The 16,682-nt window shown below is 37.3% G+C and overlaps 1 protein-coding gene across 1 annotated transcript in view; it reads right to left on the reverse strand.

Annotated features, from left to right (window-relative positions):
* LOC146558749 (E3 ubiquitin-protein ligase rnf213-alpha-like) overlaps positions 1-16,682 on the reverse strand; it is a 68,849-nt gene that overhangs the window by 33,472 nt on the left and 18,695 nt on the right. Inside the window, exons 21-35 of the mRNA XM_085246754.1 lie at positions 15,115-15,725; positions 14,575-14,734; positions 14,278-14,495; positions 12,287-12,424; positions 11,792-11,944; positions 10,464-11,700; positions 9,715-9,899; positions 9,404-9,559; positions 5,700-9,260; positions 4,990-5,120; positions 3,422-3,517; positions 3,200-3,321; positions 2,872-2,985; positions 2,710-2,759; positions 639-789 (exon numbers count right to left, since the gene is read on the reverse strand). Of these exons, the coding sequence (XP_085102880.1) occupies positions 639-789; positions 2,710-2,759; positions 2,872-2,985; positions 3,200-3,321; positions 3,422-3,517; positions 4,990-5,120; positions 5,700-9,260; positions 9,404-9,559; positions 9,715-9,899; positions 10,464-11,700; positions 11,792-11,944; positions 12,287-12,424; positions 14,278-14,495; positions 14,575-14,734; positions 15,115-15,725 (7,083 nt within the window). The remainder of the gene's footprint in view (positions 1-638; positions 790-2,709; positions 2,760-2,871; positions 2,986-3,199; positions 3,322-3,421; positions 3,518-4,989; positions 5,121-5,699; positions 9,261-9,403; positions 9,560-9,714; positions 9,900-10,463; positions 11,701-11,791; positions 11,945-12,286; positions 12,425-14,277; positions 14,496-14,574; positions 14,735-15,114; positions 15,726-16,682) is intronic.

Consider the following 16,682-nt stretch of genomic DNA (forward strand, 5'->3'; position numbering starts at 1 on the left):
GCAAATCGGCATTTAGCAGGGTTATTTAATTCAGTAGGAGGACACAGAGGTCTTTGCTGGCAGGCCAGAGAGGTCCCTTCTGTTTTTCTTATGTGTTAACGTGAGAATATGTGAATACAGCAACTGTGAGTGCTGCTGCTGTGCCTTGCTGGTGGCCTTGACCCAGTTTCCCCGACTAGCCCCTTGAACTGCCTGGAGCCATGAGTACTGTTGTTTGCACGTGCTTTTATTTTAGTGCTTGGCAACAAGTGAAGCGGCCATGTTGTTTTAGGTCCCAACGCACCCGAGCCACGACTCAGGCCTGCAACAAGGTGTTTGTTAATACAGAAAGACTGTTGCAGTTAAGGTGTGTGTGTCGGTGAGAGTGTGTGTGGGCCCACCATATTATTTAATTATTTGGTTACAGTTGATATTAGATACCTTACCTTTTGTGTTATTGGAGCTAATCATTACTAAAGTGGAGTTGAATTTATAATTGACCTGCTTGTCTGTGGTTCATTTCCATATAGTCTATTTTATTGCACATGTCATGTCACAAGCATCAAAAAGGGAGTATCAGTAGTAAGTAACAAGAGGAACCCAGGACCCCTCTCAATAGAATGTGGGACGGGTGTTACATTTACATCATTATTTTCTACCTTGAGTATAATTTCCATCCAGAAGAGTGAGCAGATTTTCAACCCTCTTGGTGCTAAATTCTCCACTGTCCACTTCATCTCTCAGCATGCTCACTGCACTCTGCACACAACTTCTCACCAGATCTGTAGTATCAAATACACCTTCCAAAACCTGAAAAAAATTATTACAAAATAATTGTGAATTATTATTAATAGAGCTGGGCGATATGAGATTTTTTCATATCACGATATGTTTTTTTCATTTCAGGCGATAACGATATCTATCACGATATAAGCCAAATAACTATATTTGTAAGATTTAAATGTGCCGTTGCTCACAAGTAAAATGTGAAATAATCAGCAGCTTGTTTTTAAATATTTATTTCCCATAATAAGTTCAACAGGGTAGATGTACTTAAGGAACATGAGACTTTTTCAGATAAATAAAGGCAAATATTGCAAACTACACAAAAGGCAGCCGCTAAAGCGTTTAAGTTTCAAAATAGAACAAACGAAACAGACTAAATTGTCAGTTCCACTTAGAAACAAAATATTAATTCTAAAAATAAATCTTAGTTTGTTTTACAGAAGAATAGACAAAACTGACTAACTTTTGTCAATATCAAATAAACTGAGAACTAAAAGGAAATTCTCAATCTCTCCTTGTTGTATAGCTTAGCTTTTCAAACAGTTTTAACAGTTACTTTAGTCTGACAAAAGCCGAATGACGAATTAGCGCTTCCAGTCAGAGACTGAGGCTACGTCCACACGTACACGGGTATTTTTGAAAACGGAGATTTTCCGTTTTCGTTTTAAAAAATAATCCCGTCCACACATAAAGGCAGAAATGAAGGAAAACGCTGCTATGAACATGCCAAAGCAGCAGGTGGCGCTAGATTCCTAACCGTGCAGAAATGTTGGCCAATCAGAAGTCTAGAAGCCTCGGTGGGAAAAAGTAAACAAAGCTGGGACATAGAAGCAGAACCGAGTCGTATGTGTGGAGGGACAGTAACTGTGTGTATATGTAAGCATTTAAACACTGCAGAGAGTAGAATTAACAGTAACAGTATTGTAGAAATTCATTTCACCGAAACAATAACGTGGCGCACAGTGTGACGCATGCACCAGTTTATTGTATTTCCAGACTTGCTTTCGGCACAATTTACAGTGCACGCTACTCTGTTTTTTGTCAGACTTGAAATAGCCGAAATACCTTCACACTACGGAACTTCTATGGCTCTTCCGTTCGACAATCTCTCCGGCATTGGAACCATCATCTGTTTTCTCTTCGGTCATGCTCGGTTGATTTTTCTAGTCGGCACACTCATTTCCTCCATTATGCGCTGGCTGCTTCCCAAACAAACACACGTGCGGCTTGGCACTTGTGCTGTACGTAACAAGTCACGCGACGTGACGCTGCGGCTGTGATTGGTTCGGCTCTGCGCTACTGAATTTGGATTGGCTGACCTTTTTTTTTTTTTTTTTTTTAAATTTTTTTTTTAGAGGACAAGAGCGGCGAGGTCTATCGCGATAGCTTAATTTCTCTATCGAGTAAAAGTTATATCGCGATACATATCGTTATCGTTCTATCGCCCAGCTCTAATTATTAATAAGAAAATGAATAGTAATGATTAACACACACAACATTTAAACCACTGCTTACTGCTATCACAGCATTCTCAGAAGAGTAACTGTCAAGTGGGTGGGATATATTAGTCAACCAGTGAGACTGTCTTACATAACTCAGAATCAAAGATTTTCTGACAGATGCAGCTGTTTGAATTCAAAAAAACATTTAAAAAAAAATTCAATTTTTTTTCCATATTGATATCATTGTAATATTTTAAATATCATCACTGGATATTGGATTGGATTGGATTTTATCTATTTCAGCACTGACAAATATGTTTAGTAGTTACACTGAATAAGCCTGGTACCACTGATTAAAAGTATTGAAAAAAGAAGACAATAAATGTAAAAGAGGGAAAGTGGTAATAAATATTAAACCTTCTCAGAGATGAATAAACTGTCCTTTGGTCGTGTGGAAATACCGATATTCTATCAAGGTTTAAATGTGGTAAATAACACTTACAGTGGATTCAGCTATTTGTGGTACACCGGTGTAATCTTCTGTCTCCATGGCTTGGAAAAAAGAATTATTATTATTATTATTATTATTATTATTAGTAGTAGTAGTAGTAGTAGTAGTAGTAGTATACAAAATATTCCACAGGAAAAAAAAATGGTGATTTACCCTCAGGTGGATCTTCAAAAAGATCACTGATGCGTTGGTTTTTCAAAGAAAGAACATCTGAAACAAACTCTTTTGATCTTCTGAGATCATCGATGTGAACAGATCTCCAAGGACCTGAAAAGGTATGAATAAGAAAGACACAGTTAACTGTTGTCCTCTGTGAACACTCAATTTTTTGATGTTGACGTTTAATGTGTTACATAACACATTAAACATGAAACATGTTTATTAAAATATATATTAACATTAAAACATCACAAATTCGCTGACATGAAATAAAACCTTTGTTTGTCTGTGTGTGTGTGTGTCTGTGTGTGGCAGGACTAACCGCCTTGAAAACCAACATAGGTCGTCCCACCCTCCATTCGAGGTAGCTTGATGACAAAGTACACAAACGTCTTCATGTCATCAGTAGTGTCATACTTGTTTATTTCATTGAAGCATGAATATCTTTGAAATTCAAACAAGAAAGTAAAAGAGAAAATTAGAAATTTTGCATTAATGTTAGCAAATTAAATAAAAGTCATTATGGGATGATCTTCCTGCTCACTTGGCTGAAGAAAGAATATTCCTTCTGTGGGAGCCTTCATCATACTCCGCTTGGATAATAAGCACTTTGTCTGCAAGTGTTGAGCCCAGAAATTCCCTAGTATTGAGACATATATTAAAACATATATTTGAATAAACACAACAATAACTAAGTGGTATGTGGATCCATGCATCTACTCACTATAATAGACACTAGGGGTGCAACAATACTCGTATCGATATTGAACCGTTTGATACAGTGCTTTCGGTTTGCTACACATATGTATCGAACAATACAAATTTTTTAATTTATTTGATCAACTTTTCTTCTGACGATGCTGTCTGTATTGAGAGCTCAGTGGATCTGCGTTCGACTACTCCGCCTAGGCTGCACTGTCGAGCGCAGATCCACTGAGCGCAGCGCAAGCTAGCAAGACAGAAGCTAAGCTCGTTGCAACATGGCAAATTGAACCTCCCCCACCCTCATTCAGATGTGGCCTTTGGAACTATTTTGGTCTTCATGTGAAGTATGACCCTGAAGTTAAGCGCGTCACGGACAAAAGTAAAACAGTATGTTGGATGCGCCACGCAATGCTCAATTACATTCAATTCAATTCAATTCAATTTTATTTATATAGCGCCAAATCACAACAAAAGTCGCCTCAAGGCGCTTCATAGATACAGAGAAAAACCCAACAATCATATGACCCCCCTATGAGCAAGCACTTTGGCGACAGTGGGAAGGAAAAACTCCCTTTTAACAGGAAGAAACCTCTGGCAGAACCAGGCTCAGGGAGGGGCGGCCATCTGCTGCGACCGGTTGGGTGGGAACTACTGCGTTAGCACAGTTAGCTCGTTGACGCCATCCAGCCCCACGCACGGGGTGATCCGCGGTAGCTCGTTAACAGAGATTTGCCGTGTTGTAGCTTTAACGTCATTTCAACGAGATTAACGCTGACAGCACTAGTGGGAACACAACGAATATGACTGCACATTTACTCCAACATCATCCTAGTGCAAAGACAAGTGGAAGCCGAGAAAAACAACAAGCACGCATGCTACAAACTTTACCCGAGTCATTTAGACAGCCGTTAGCACATGATTCTCCTTATGGGGACCTGATATGTTTAACATGTTGCTGAGAATATAGCCCAGAAGAAGCGTATAGTATAGCTTTTATTTTTTGAAAAAGCCATTTCTCTTTAATAAACTCTCTTTTCCAAAGATGAGTATTTCTCGATCAGATAGATTTATTATTTTATCCCTTTGTTGTTTCAGCAACATTAAATTTAAAAACTGTACGTTTGAGTTAAAATATATATTTCTAATTTTAATAAATTACAAATTAAAAAAGCATGAACATTTTCTTGTATCGAAAAAATATCAAACCGTGACACCAAAGTATCGAACCGAACCTTGAATGTTATGTATAGTTGCACCCCTAATAGACACCATTAATTTTAATTGATTATAATAAGAAAGATCACAAGATATAAAAGCACAAGGGTGTAAAAAAAAAAAGACAGGTGATCAGTTTAATTAAAATGAACACCAGCAGATGATTTATTTATTTATATTATGAATGCATACCTGATTTTCTTGAGGAAAGAGTACTCAGTATCAAACTGCTGGAGTGATAGCAGCTGTACAGCATCCAGCTTTATCTGGTTCTGCAGCTGTTGAGTGTCTGTTGCAGTGAGCAGCCTGGAAAAGGTTGTAACCTTGAGAATAGAAAAGAACCAAGAATGACAAAATGACAAAAAAAGACAACCCACATTTTGTGTATTTTCATGTCTCCTTCATGTGTCATTATATGTAATTAATAAAGCATTCCACAAACTATTTGGTATTGTTTATACACAGTATCAGGTTTTCCTCACATTTAGTTAGCCACGTGAAATTCTAACTGTCTTTTAACAAAACCAAATAAGAATTATACTGAAGCCTTAAAAAAATCTTAACTAGTGCTTCTACTTTCCATGATAATATGAAAGTTGAAAAACCGTTAGCAGAAAATAGTGTGAGAAATTAAGAGTATATTAAGTAAAAACTAGTTGTAATATGAAGAACATATTTTCTTTAAAAACTTACTCTCAGTGCAAATAAAGAGTCCTGACATCAACCTGACATCAACACCCAACATATGCCCATAATGACACTTAATATTCCTTCTTTTGAACTAAAAATTATAGCAGTTTCAACGGGCCTAGAATTCAAGACAGATTATCAATACTTGGTTTAAACAAGTTACAAAGTTATTCGGCTGCTGTGTAATATTTGAAAGCAAACAAAAAAATTACCTCAGTGAATAAGAAGTGTGACTGTTCAGGCTGCTGGGTGTGATACACAATGTAGTCTCCCAGTGAACTGTGCATTGCTTCTTTAACAAACTCTTGCATTAAATGCTCTTGTTCCTCATCAGGCAGTTTGGATTTTTCCAAACGAACCACTGAGTCCAGAGTGGCACAGTTGAGCAGAATGTCTTTGGCTTTGTTCAGAGTGACCTGAGCATCAGTCTCAGTACTCTCACGCTCTGTTACTTGCATGACCACAGAGGAACAAGTGTCTGAGTGGTAGCCGATGAACACATCACTTGGATCATACTTCTTTTCTGAGGAGTAACTACTTAAGGAGACAAAATCATTAACCCATTCCTCCAGTTGTCTGGCAATGATCTTCTGTTCCTCTGTGAGGACAGTGTTGATGTCAAGGTAGTGTTTCTCCAACCTGTTAATGAGTGGTATTGGAAACTGCTCATAAACCACTTCCTTCTCTTCAATGACGATGAGCCTGAAGTTTTGGTGAACTCTGCATTTCACACGATGTGTTCCTAAACCAAGATCAACATAATTTTGACCTCCGAGGGTCACATAGTACTGATTTAGAGCATCGTACAGACTTTCATACAGATTTTGAAGGTTGAGAAGCACAACTGTCTGTCCTGTCTCCATGCACACTTTGACACGGTTTATGTTCCTGCAAATCTGTGTGTATTCCTGATCCTTTGGGAAACTTGACCCAAAGATTATCTCTGGGCGAATTTGATGAGAGCAGAATATCTTTTGGAGAATCTGAAGAGCAGCAAAGTTTTTTGTGAGTACTAAAAGGTAACGACTTTCCTCCATTTTGGAAGCTGGACAGATGCTTTGCTCAACCATATCAATAGTTGTGATATTAGTATTAGAAAAGTCAGTTCCGACTTCTCTGCTGAATGTGTCAATTACATCAACATCATCTTTTCCACTGAAGTTTCGCAGGACTGCTCCGGTGATCTGATCTGCAGTAGGACGCTTATTAGACGTTTTGGTAATTGAAAATAACATTTTTATCAGACTGTAGAAATCTCGCAGACCAAAAAATCCTTTGCCTTTCTTGCATATTGTCATATATGCTTTTGCAAATGGCTCAAAGAGACGATTAATCTTTTCAAGAACATGTTGATCAGAGGAGCAGATTCCTGTGGCACTTTTGATGAGCTCTTGTTTATTTAAATCTCCACGGGACACAAAAATTCCACGATTCATCTTGGCAGGATCCAGTGCCCAGTTGGAAATTCCAATGAACCCAACCCTTTTATGAGGTTTTGGCTCATCATCAACACAACCCTCTTCCAGTAATGGGTGCAGTGCTTTCAGTGGCATTTTCGGGGAATCCTCAGCCAATCCAATCTCATCAAGAACAACTACTGAAATATATTCATCCAGGTTTTTGCTTTCTTGAAAGCGGGCACATTGCTTGAATGTATTGATGATTCCTTCAGGAGTTGAATGAGGGCTACACTGGAAAGACACCAGATGTATTTGCTTGAGCTTTTTGTAGAGGTCAGAATGTGATGTAGGACCCTGCATTGCATCCGCAACTAGAGTTTTAGATAGTGATTTGGAGCTTCCTGGTTTTCCAACAATAAAAAGGGGAATTCTCAGCTCAATGCAGACCACCATCATGAAAAAGTTCTCTTTCAAAGCCTCATTTCTGGCTATTGTCTCAGCCATGGGTACACCATTGAGCAGGAGGTCCTGCATGAGTTGAATTTCCTTCATTATTCTCTGTGGTTTATACTCAGGAAGAATTTGGCTGATAGTTTTCAGATATTTGTTTTTGCTCTCCAAACAGGACTGATAGCACACTCCAGTAGCCATCAAGAGTGACCAGATTACTCTGTCACTAGCAGGTAGTATTTTTTGTCTGTGTGATTGCTGCTGTAAAAAGGCTTTTAGAGCTTCAGCAAACATTGGGTGATTTTTGTGGAACCACAGAAATACTTGCATGCAACGTTCAACATCTCTCAGACTGACAAAGCTGCATTCATCTTTCCTCTCTCTCATGAACTTTTGCGATGACGATAACACTTTAATTATTGTTGGGATATAGTTTTTGTCAATCGCGCTGGCCTTCACCTGTCTTTGTACTATTTGTTCAATGTACATTTGCTCTGTTGTGTCATTGAGCTGTCCAAAATCCCAAACAAGAGGTATCATGCTGGGTGGTAACACATGAACACGATACACAAGCTGGCGGAGAGGGATGGAGCCAAGTCTGTCTTCAGTCTCCTCAGCCCGAACCCGGTAACCCAGTCCTGATGCTTCCAGCCGCTCAATCATCTGGTCTGTATGTTTTCTGTAAGGGTTGCAGGCTGCAATTATCTGTAAGCCTGTATTAGAGCAAAACTCTTGTCCCTGCACTGAATTATCACAAAGGATCTCCTTGATGCTACTGATGGCTTCTGTGGTGTTTGCCTCATCAAAGAAAAGTACTGAGTCAAGATCATGATTCTCTTTATTGGTCCTTGCAAGAGTTTCAGCTTCCTTCACTTTCTCATAAATCATTTCTGACGTAGTTCCTCCATGAACTTTGACCAGTTTCATGTTTTCTGCTGGTGCTCCACATCTTCTTAGTTCACACATAAATTTTATCAGCCTTGTTTTACCGCATCCTGTCTCCCCCATTATGATAACAGGAATGCCACACCTGAATCTCATATGAATTGCCATCATTTTGAGGATATTGTCGGTGGTCAGTTCATATGTTACATCGGGATCTGTTGGCCACTTGACGCCAAGAACACTGCACAGATGCTCAATCTTGTCAGCTCTAGGAAGCTGATCAAAGTCTGCATTGAAAGGAACTCTCTGATGTTCTAAGCCATTGTACAGCTGTTGCGTCATGATGTTCTTCTTTATCACTTCTTCTGTCAAAGGATTTACTGCATCAACCCCTTTCTGGCCATTGGGCCTAAGGTGAAATCCAATGAATGTCATGGACATGTGGTCATCATTAAAAAAGATGTATGGATGTGGCTCTGATTCCCACCTTTTTCTAATGAGGAATGGAGCTAAATCTTTTTCTTTTAGTCCACTGATGTCAACTTGTTGCCTCCCTGGGCTCTGGTCAGTGATGCATAGTGATGGTGTTGCAAAGTCTTTGGACATCAAGATCATGAACTCAACCACAAAGTTTTTGAACCCACAAAGAGTGTCTCCAACCAACTCAAATTTGCAGAAAACTGAATTCTCACAGTCTTTCAACTGAAGATTAAGAAACCAGACAAAGTTACGCAGCTCTGCCCATGATGGATCGATTATACCACAATTGATTAAGAGTATCTGAAGACACTTTGCATGAGTCCCTTCAATGCCTCGGTAAGTAAAGTTGTCAAGACTGTCATTGTTGTGAAAACGTGTGAGGTACTGGTATGGTCTTTGATAAGCTTCACTCCTGAAACATTCATCATCCATGAGGGGGTCATCACAGTCCATGTCTGGATTTTGTTCTTTCTGCATTTCCAAAGTCATAACCTCTTTTGGTGGACGGCAAAACACCTTTGGGAAAACATCCAAGAATGCAAAGTTTTCCTTTCGTCCCTAAAAGTATATAAATATATAATTAAGTTTAGAACATTCAGGTCTATTCTCAATCTTAATATCATCTTCTCCTACAAGCTGCAAATCGCAAGTTCAGCAATTATCTGTATATAAACTGTACAAGCAGTAAAATCTCCACTCACTGATCTGGTGGCACATCTGTTCTGATCATTTGTGGTTTCTAGTAATTCAATGATATATAAGTGGTTCTGGCTGCAGTGCCACATCTGTCCATCTGAATCCATCAGGTACCGCAAAAAGAATAGCTTGAATATCAGCTCATTCAAGCCTTTTTGCACCTATAAACAACGTATGAGGAAAAAAAAAATCGGTATTACTAGATAAAGCAATTTATGACTAGCTAAGGAATTCTCAAAGAATCAAAATTTAGATTTAATTTGAATAATTTCATAAATATTAGCACTTTTACTATGGCTACTTAAAAATTACTTACTGAAGATGTGACATCAAAGTGAAACACCTTAATATCATTTTGTTGTGGTGTGTCATACAAAAACTGAAGAATCTTGTGATCATCAACCTCATGTTCAGTTAGTCTGATGCACTTCTTAAATGGCATTCCTTGTGTGGCACATTTCTTTAGCTTTTCATACAGTCTTTGGACATACAGTGACTTGCCTAAAATGGTAGAATAACAATCTATTAACTGGTTGACAGAAATCATGTCAATAATTGTATTTTTCACACAACGCAAGATACAATTCAGTACCCTGTTTTCTATATACTATAAATATTGCAAACTTATAATATTTATTGTAAAACTTATTTCAAAGATATTTGCATTTGTTGTCAGCATTAAAGTAACTGCTAAGCATTACATACATTTTAAAGTAAAATAACTGAAATCTGAAAGTTGCTGTATGCTGTGTAGACAACTATGTACATTAAATTACAACAAACATGCTTTAAGATGGATTTTAAAGGAGTGTACCACTTTAACAAAATTACATGGGGTTCCCTAAAAAATATGTGATAAAGGAACTACATATTGTCTTTATCTATAGTAGATGATATTGCAAAATGCATGAATAAAACCTTATTAAAGTCTGGATTAAAGCTTTTAGAGCAAATTTATGCATAAATGTAAAAAGAGATGTATTTTTTAAGGTTTTATTGATGTCCTATCTTAACAATTATTTTACATAATGGATTGACGGAGAGAAAGTCACATTTAAAACTCACCAACTCCTGCACGACTGGAAGCAACAATACCCAGAGAATGGCCACCTTTGAACATGGCGTTCTTGTAATCTGAGGTAACGATGTAATGAAGGGACAAGTACTGCTGGATCTTTTCCAGTGGCTCTTGTGGCACAAAGTCTGTTTTGTACTGACTGAAGGCAGTAGGGATATAAGTGTGCTCTCTATCAGAGCTGCAAAAGATCACTAGCCTGTAATCCTTTTTATGGGAATGCAGTTTCTGAAAACACTTTTCCATTGCACAGCTAACATCATAGGAAAGCTGGTCTGCCCACAGCATTGTGTAAATCTTCTGGCCAGTGTCACCTGATGTGAGGCATCTTCTCAGGAAAAGCTCTACTTGTTCATAAGATGTTGAAGGGGTACACAAAAGCACTTCATCATAAGTTGGCAATGGCTCAAAGTCACTGGTCATGTACAAGCAGATACTTGAAGTCAGGATCTCATCATGTTGGCAGATTATGAGATTAGGTTGTTTTGACTTTAGGCCTTTTGGAAACTCCCTTCTGAGTGAATGGTCTTTCGTGTCTGAGAGTACCGGTTCATCTTCCAACTCATTCTGATTTCGGTTTTCTGTCATCAACTGCAAGAGACGTCCTAAACTCCTAATGTCTAGTAAGTCATGGAAAAATATTTCCTTGTTTTTCATGTAGCCATTCCACAACTCCTCCAACTCTTTCAATCCAAGAGCCTTGTCTGCTTCATCTGCTGAGTCACTGTCATGTGCAAAATGACTAACACTGGGTGACGATGGCTCACTGTGTTCATTATCCCTTTTGCCATATTGGTTATAAAACCTTCTCCAAATACTCCGGACATCTGATGTTGTGCAGTTTGCTTTGATAAAAGAAAGCATCATCAGTGCTCTGTCTTCGAGTTCTGCATTCATGTTTGTTGGAATCAGAACACTGCACAAGTAGAATATTTGTTCTGCTGTGAAGTAGTTTAAGTAGTAGTGGTTAAATCTCTGTGTGTCCATGAAGTTTTGCCAGTCATCAAGAAACATCTCCATCTTCTTGGATAGAGCTGTAAGCTGTTCAACTAAACTTCCATTTACTTGGAAGCCACACAGGGTCTTGCAAAACCTAATTTCCATAATGATACATGGGTCACTCTGAGTTTTACAAAAAATCTTAGCTTCCCAACACCTGAAAAGTGGGTTCCCTGCAGTGTGAAGGTCTACAAATGCTTTGGCAAATCTTTGGATGTTTTCAAACACCTGAATATGAAGAAGAAATTAGATTACAGGTGACATAAAAATATAAGCTATTGTTAAAACATCAATGTAGCAAATGATAACAAAATCATACCTCAGTGAAGCGCTCCACTTCGCTCTGATTTTGTTGCTTTTTTCCAGACATAAGCATAAGTTTATTTTGCAGTTCTTTCAGGTCCTCATAGGTATATGTCATGTTTGCATGTCCATCCTCAATTTGCATGGTCAGTGAATTCTCCAAAGCAATCTATAAAGGGAAGAATCAAAAATGATTACTGTAGAAGTGTGTTTGTCCTTCGACCGAGAAACTATGATACCATTAGTACAGTGAAAGGTTAACAGGAAAATCAGCTTAAAGGGGAACTTATCTAAAAAATGTGTTGTTAAAATATGTTTGTTTCTTAGAATTTATAATAATAATATAATATAATACTCAAATAAAATTACAAAGAAATTCACATAAAAGGTGACACTTACTATTACAAGAAAAAGTTTTACAATGTTTTATTGTAAAACTAATTTTTATTCTAAAACTATATTTTATTTATTTTGAAATTATACAACACTGACATGTAATTCATTTGTGTACCTTTTTCTGGTTTTGTGCCTTGATAAAATATATTCCCCTTTCATTGATGGATGTAGCCAGAGACAGAGATGAAAATTCAACAGATCCATGGCTTTCTCTAACAGTTGTTAACCAGTCCAGGTGGCGTGAAGTATCCCGCTGAAATGAGACATCAAACAAAACAATTTATGTATTTCTAGGTGGACTAAATGTTTTCATAAATGTCCAATAAAATAACTGAAGATGAGTTAACTGGAAATATGTATTCCAGATTACGGACATGGTAAATCAAAAGAGATAACCCGAGCAAATACGGGTCTTTCACAAGGTGACATATCACAGACTGTAGTTTTTCTTTTTATGTACTTGGTTTGTGGCAGTGGTTTAGTAATTATTTTGCTGTATACTGACTTCCAAATAAATCCTTTTATTGAGAAGGCTTCCTTCCCAAAATAATGCCTTAATTTGTGTAATCTACATTATTTGGATTTGCTATTTGACTGCTCCCACTCCTGATGAAGGTGAGGATGAGTAGTATTGTAGCCACTTTGGCATTCAGAATCAGTTAAGTAATAAGAGTGTTATTGTGCCACATTAAATTATATTTGGCAAACCTGAAAGAATTGGGCAAGAGACCATTTTTAAAGAAGTCACTGTACATGTTCAACAACGGGCCAGCTAAAATTTCTTGAGATTCTCTATAAATCTCAGCACATAAACTGTCTGGTCCCGCTACTTTACTCACAAGCATTTTAAAAAGGAATAATCTTTTTTTAACATTGAGGAGAGAATTCCGTGTTTTTCCACAGTCCAGTTTGCAATCTGTAAATTCAGTGGACTCTTTCAAAAAGCAGCTGAAAACGTATCCTTTTAAATTGACAGTCAGGCTATAGTTTTTCACTTTTTTGGTGTCATTTTATTCCTGGTCTAATGTTTTTTGCATTGTTGGTTTTATTTACAGAGAGATGCCTTTTGATTTTTTGAAAGTCACTCTATAAATAAATAAATGTACTTACTAAGCCCATATAGAAAAGTCTAAGGAGCTTGGAAAGAAAAGCTTTACTGAGTGAATGGATTAAATGCAGAGAGAATAATTTCCCCAAGGGAATCAATAAAGTATACATTATCATTATTATTAAAGGAAGCCCTTAAAACATGTAATCTTTGCTGACTCATCAAGTCAGCAAAGATGCACAGAAAAGAAGGTCAGACACCATCTAGGGAAGATCAGAAAGACAAAGCAACAATGTTGTCATCCCCTATGTAGCTGGTTTATCAGAAAAACTCAGGGGAGTCTTTTCCAAGCATGACATCCCAGTGTACTTCAGACCCAGCCACAAACTCAGAAAAAAAAAAACAGGTTCATCCCAAAGACAAAACTCCTAAACACAAACTTAATAATGTAGTGTATGCTGTACAGTGTAATGAGGAATGCTCAGACCTCTACATTGGAGTGACCAAACAACCACGTCATAAACGCATGGCACAACATTGAAGAGCCACCTCCACAGGACAAGACTTGGCTTTCTGTCTACATCTAAAGGACAAAGGTCACTCTTTCAAGGATAGGGGTCTATGTCCCTCTTGAAGGACACTCCCCTAGGAGCTAAATCTGGGACTCTCCACCAATTGACCTTAGAACTGAAGAAGCGTCTTGGATGAGCGGTGACATGTCTTCAAGCAACTTAAAGAAGTCCAGACACTTTTCTTTCCAAGTTCCTTAGACCACGATGACCTGGATGACTGAGAACCTTCACAGCCCATATAGCAAAATTCATCCACAGTAGTCAGACCGTTCCTTAACTAAATCCAACCTCAGACTACTGATTATATTGTTAATATAGATTAGTATCAGTAATATCTATATTAAGAAATATCTTTTAAATACCCTATGATATTTGAAGGAAGCAAGGTTTTTAATTTTTTAACAGCTTCAGTGATAAATCAGGACATATTCTTAATGTTAGTACTTCTATCCATTTATAGTTATATTTCATAAAGGAAGGTCTTACCAGCTTCTTGGGTATATCTTTGTCATTATCAAGTGCCTTCCACAATTTTGCAAGTGACTCATTGAATTTCTGAAAATCAGAATCCTGCTTCAGGTCATACAGCATGGACGAGAAACCAAGGACAGCATCATGAAAGCAGGCCACTCGATCGACATCCATGTCATTTTCTCCAGCAGAGATTGATGCCAGGTCAACAAAAACTTTCAGCTCATTGATATCTGCAGTTACAAGTATTCTTTAGTTGTTATGAAATCCTATATTTAATTGTTAATGATAAAAAAAAAGAATATTTTATACCTTTAAGTTCTTTTTTAATCCACTGGATAAAATCTTTACTCTGGAGGAATTTTTGAAGACATTCCTTGCGACTGTCTGTAATGCCTTTAAGAATATTTTTTGCATTTATGAAAGCATCATCAATGCAGTTCAGGTTGTTTTTCTTGAAGCTGGAGTCATTCTGAAAAATATACAATGATATTAAATCCCACAAAAATGTATTTTATAGAAGAGTATTTATACCCCCAAATAAATGTTTTATGATGGTTGTTTAGATCACACACATTTCATGTCTGTCATTCTTTTAGAATATTTTACATCTGAGAACAAGATCAAAATGATTTTTAACAGTGTCTGTTGTTCAACATGATCACTAATGGATTTATCTTAATAACTCAATTATATAATATATATCAAGAATATATTTTCTTTAGCTGAACATGACTGGATTCATCCATCAAAGGAGTCAAAAGTAAGTCAAATGTGAATATTTTGCAGGTAAGGCCTAGAGTTTCTTTCAATTACCTTGTTTTTAATAATATTAAGTAATTTTAAACATACCATTTGCAGCAACCTCTCCAGTACACTGAAGTCCCCTTCTGGACATAGCATGCTTTTGATGTCCTCAATGATTTTGGAAGATTCAACTGCTAGATGAACATCCTGGTATTGCTGAATTTGGTTAACCCTTTCTTTGATCCATGTTCTGTTATCAGATGTGTCTACTCTGCACATGATATCTAAGTCCTTTTTCAAGTCTTCACACTTTCCTTTATAGCCTTCAAAGATGTTGTCAATTTCTTCCAATAGAAGTTCTCCACTCTTTAGACTATCATAAAGCTTTTTGTAATTGTTGTAGCAGCTCTGAAATATTTTGTTGTAGACCTGGTCAAGGGTATAGATTTCTTCATTTCTATCAGTGTTATCTGTATCTGATTGGTCTCTTGATAGCTCCTCCACTTGGTTTTTCCAGCATGTTCTGAAGATCATGCTGTCTTTGATGGCATTCAGTTCTGAAGCCATTTGGCAGGTTGTATCACACAGATTGAAATAAGTGACATTTACAGCTGTAGGAGAGATCAGTCCATCGAGAGTGCGGACCTTCATAAATTCATTCAGTTTCATTGTATCTGTGTTCTGATCAAGCTTTTTGTCCAATCCATTGAAATCAACTGTGGAAAAGATGTAAGCATAAAAATTACTGTGAAAATATAACACCAAAATTTTTTTCCCCAGTCCTTTCCTAGTTTAATTATTTCTAGACCCAAAGAGTTCATTATTCACTCTTTCAATATGAAGTAGCAACAGCCTTTTAAGATCAATAGAATTCCTCCTGAATTCGGTCCTTCCAGAGGCTCCTATATGGATCTATTTATTTTTACAGTGTTAAAAAATGAATGTCCACACTTCTAATGAAAAACTACTAAGATATGTTCTGCTTACCCAAAACAATGAATTGGTTCTATAAACATTCAGGGTGAGGTCTTAGAAAAGAGTTTCAGGACACAGCAGAAGCTCTGGCACCACATTGACACCCTTGAACCATCCCAGGCCAAATGCATGCTCATTGTGATAACATACCCTCTCCCGGGAATATAAACAAGCAAAATAAAACATTCGATTGGAAACTGTCACTGCTGTATCCGACGAAATAAAATCATTCTTTTGTAAATCATGTTAGCATGTTTTATTTAAATGTTCTTCAAAACGTTTGGCTTTTGAAAAGCTAAATTCTATTCCAGGCATAAAAGAACCTGTGCCCACACCTTTCATTGCAAAACTGACACTATGCTTCCTTGGAAAATCCTGAGAATAACTTTATAACACCAAAAAAATGCTTTATGTTCGTGTAGACCATTGGTAAATTTGTCCCAGAGGTATTCATTTTTTTTTTTAAATATCTCTATCATTGAGGAGATATCAGACCCTTTTTTTTTTCTGCAGTCTTATCTAGAACAGGGCCAAAAGCTCCATCACCACCTTAACAGCACCTGATGTGCAGGAGTACTCAGAGAAAACCCACAGAGTCATACAGAAAAGCTTCCACAGAACAGGGAGGTTTAAACTGTGAACTTTTTACTCTGAGATGACAGTTGTAACAATTAAATAAAAAGAGTATAATGATATAA

This window comes from Mchenga conophoros, linkage group LG15 (assembly GCF_057382185.1).
Source record: "Mchenga conophoros isolate Kocher_MC1m ecotype Shallow Benthic linkage group LG15, M_conophoros_male_GT1.1, whole genome shotgun sequence".
Taxonomy (NCBI): Eukaryota; Metazoa; Chordata; class Actinopteri; order Cichliformes; family Cichlidae; genus Mchenga; species Mchenga conophoros.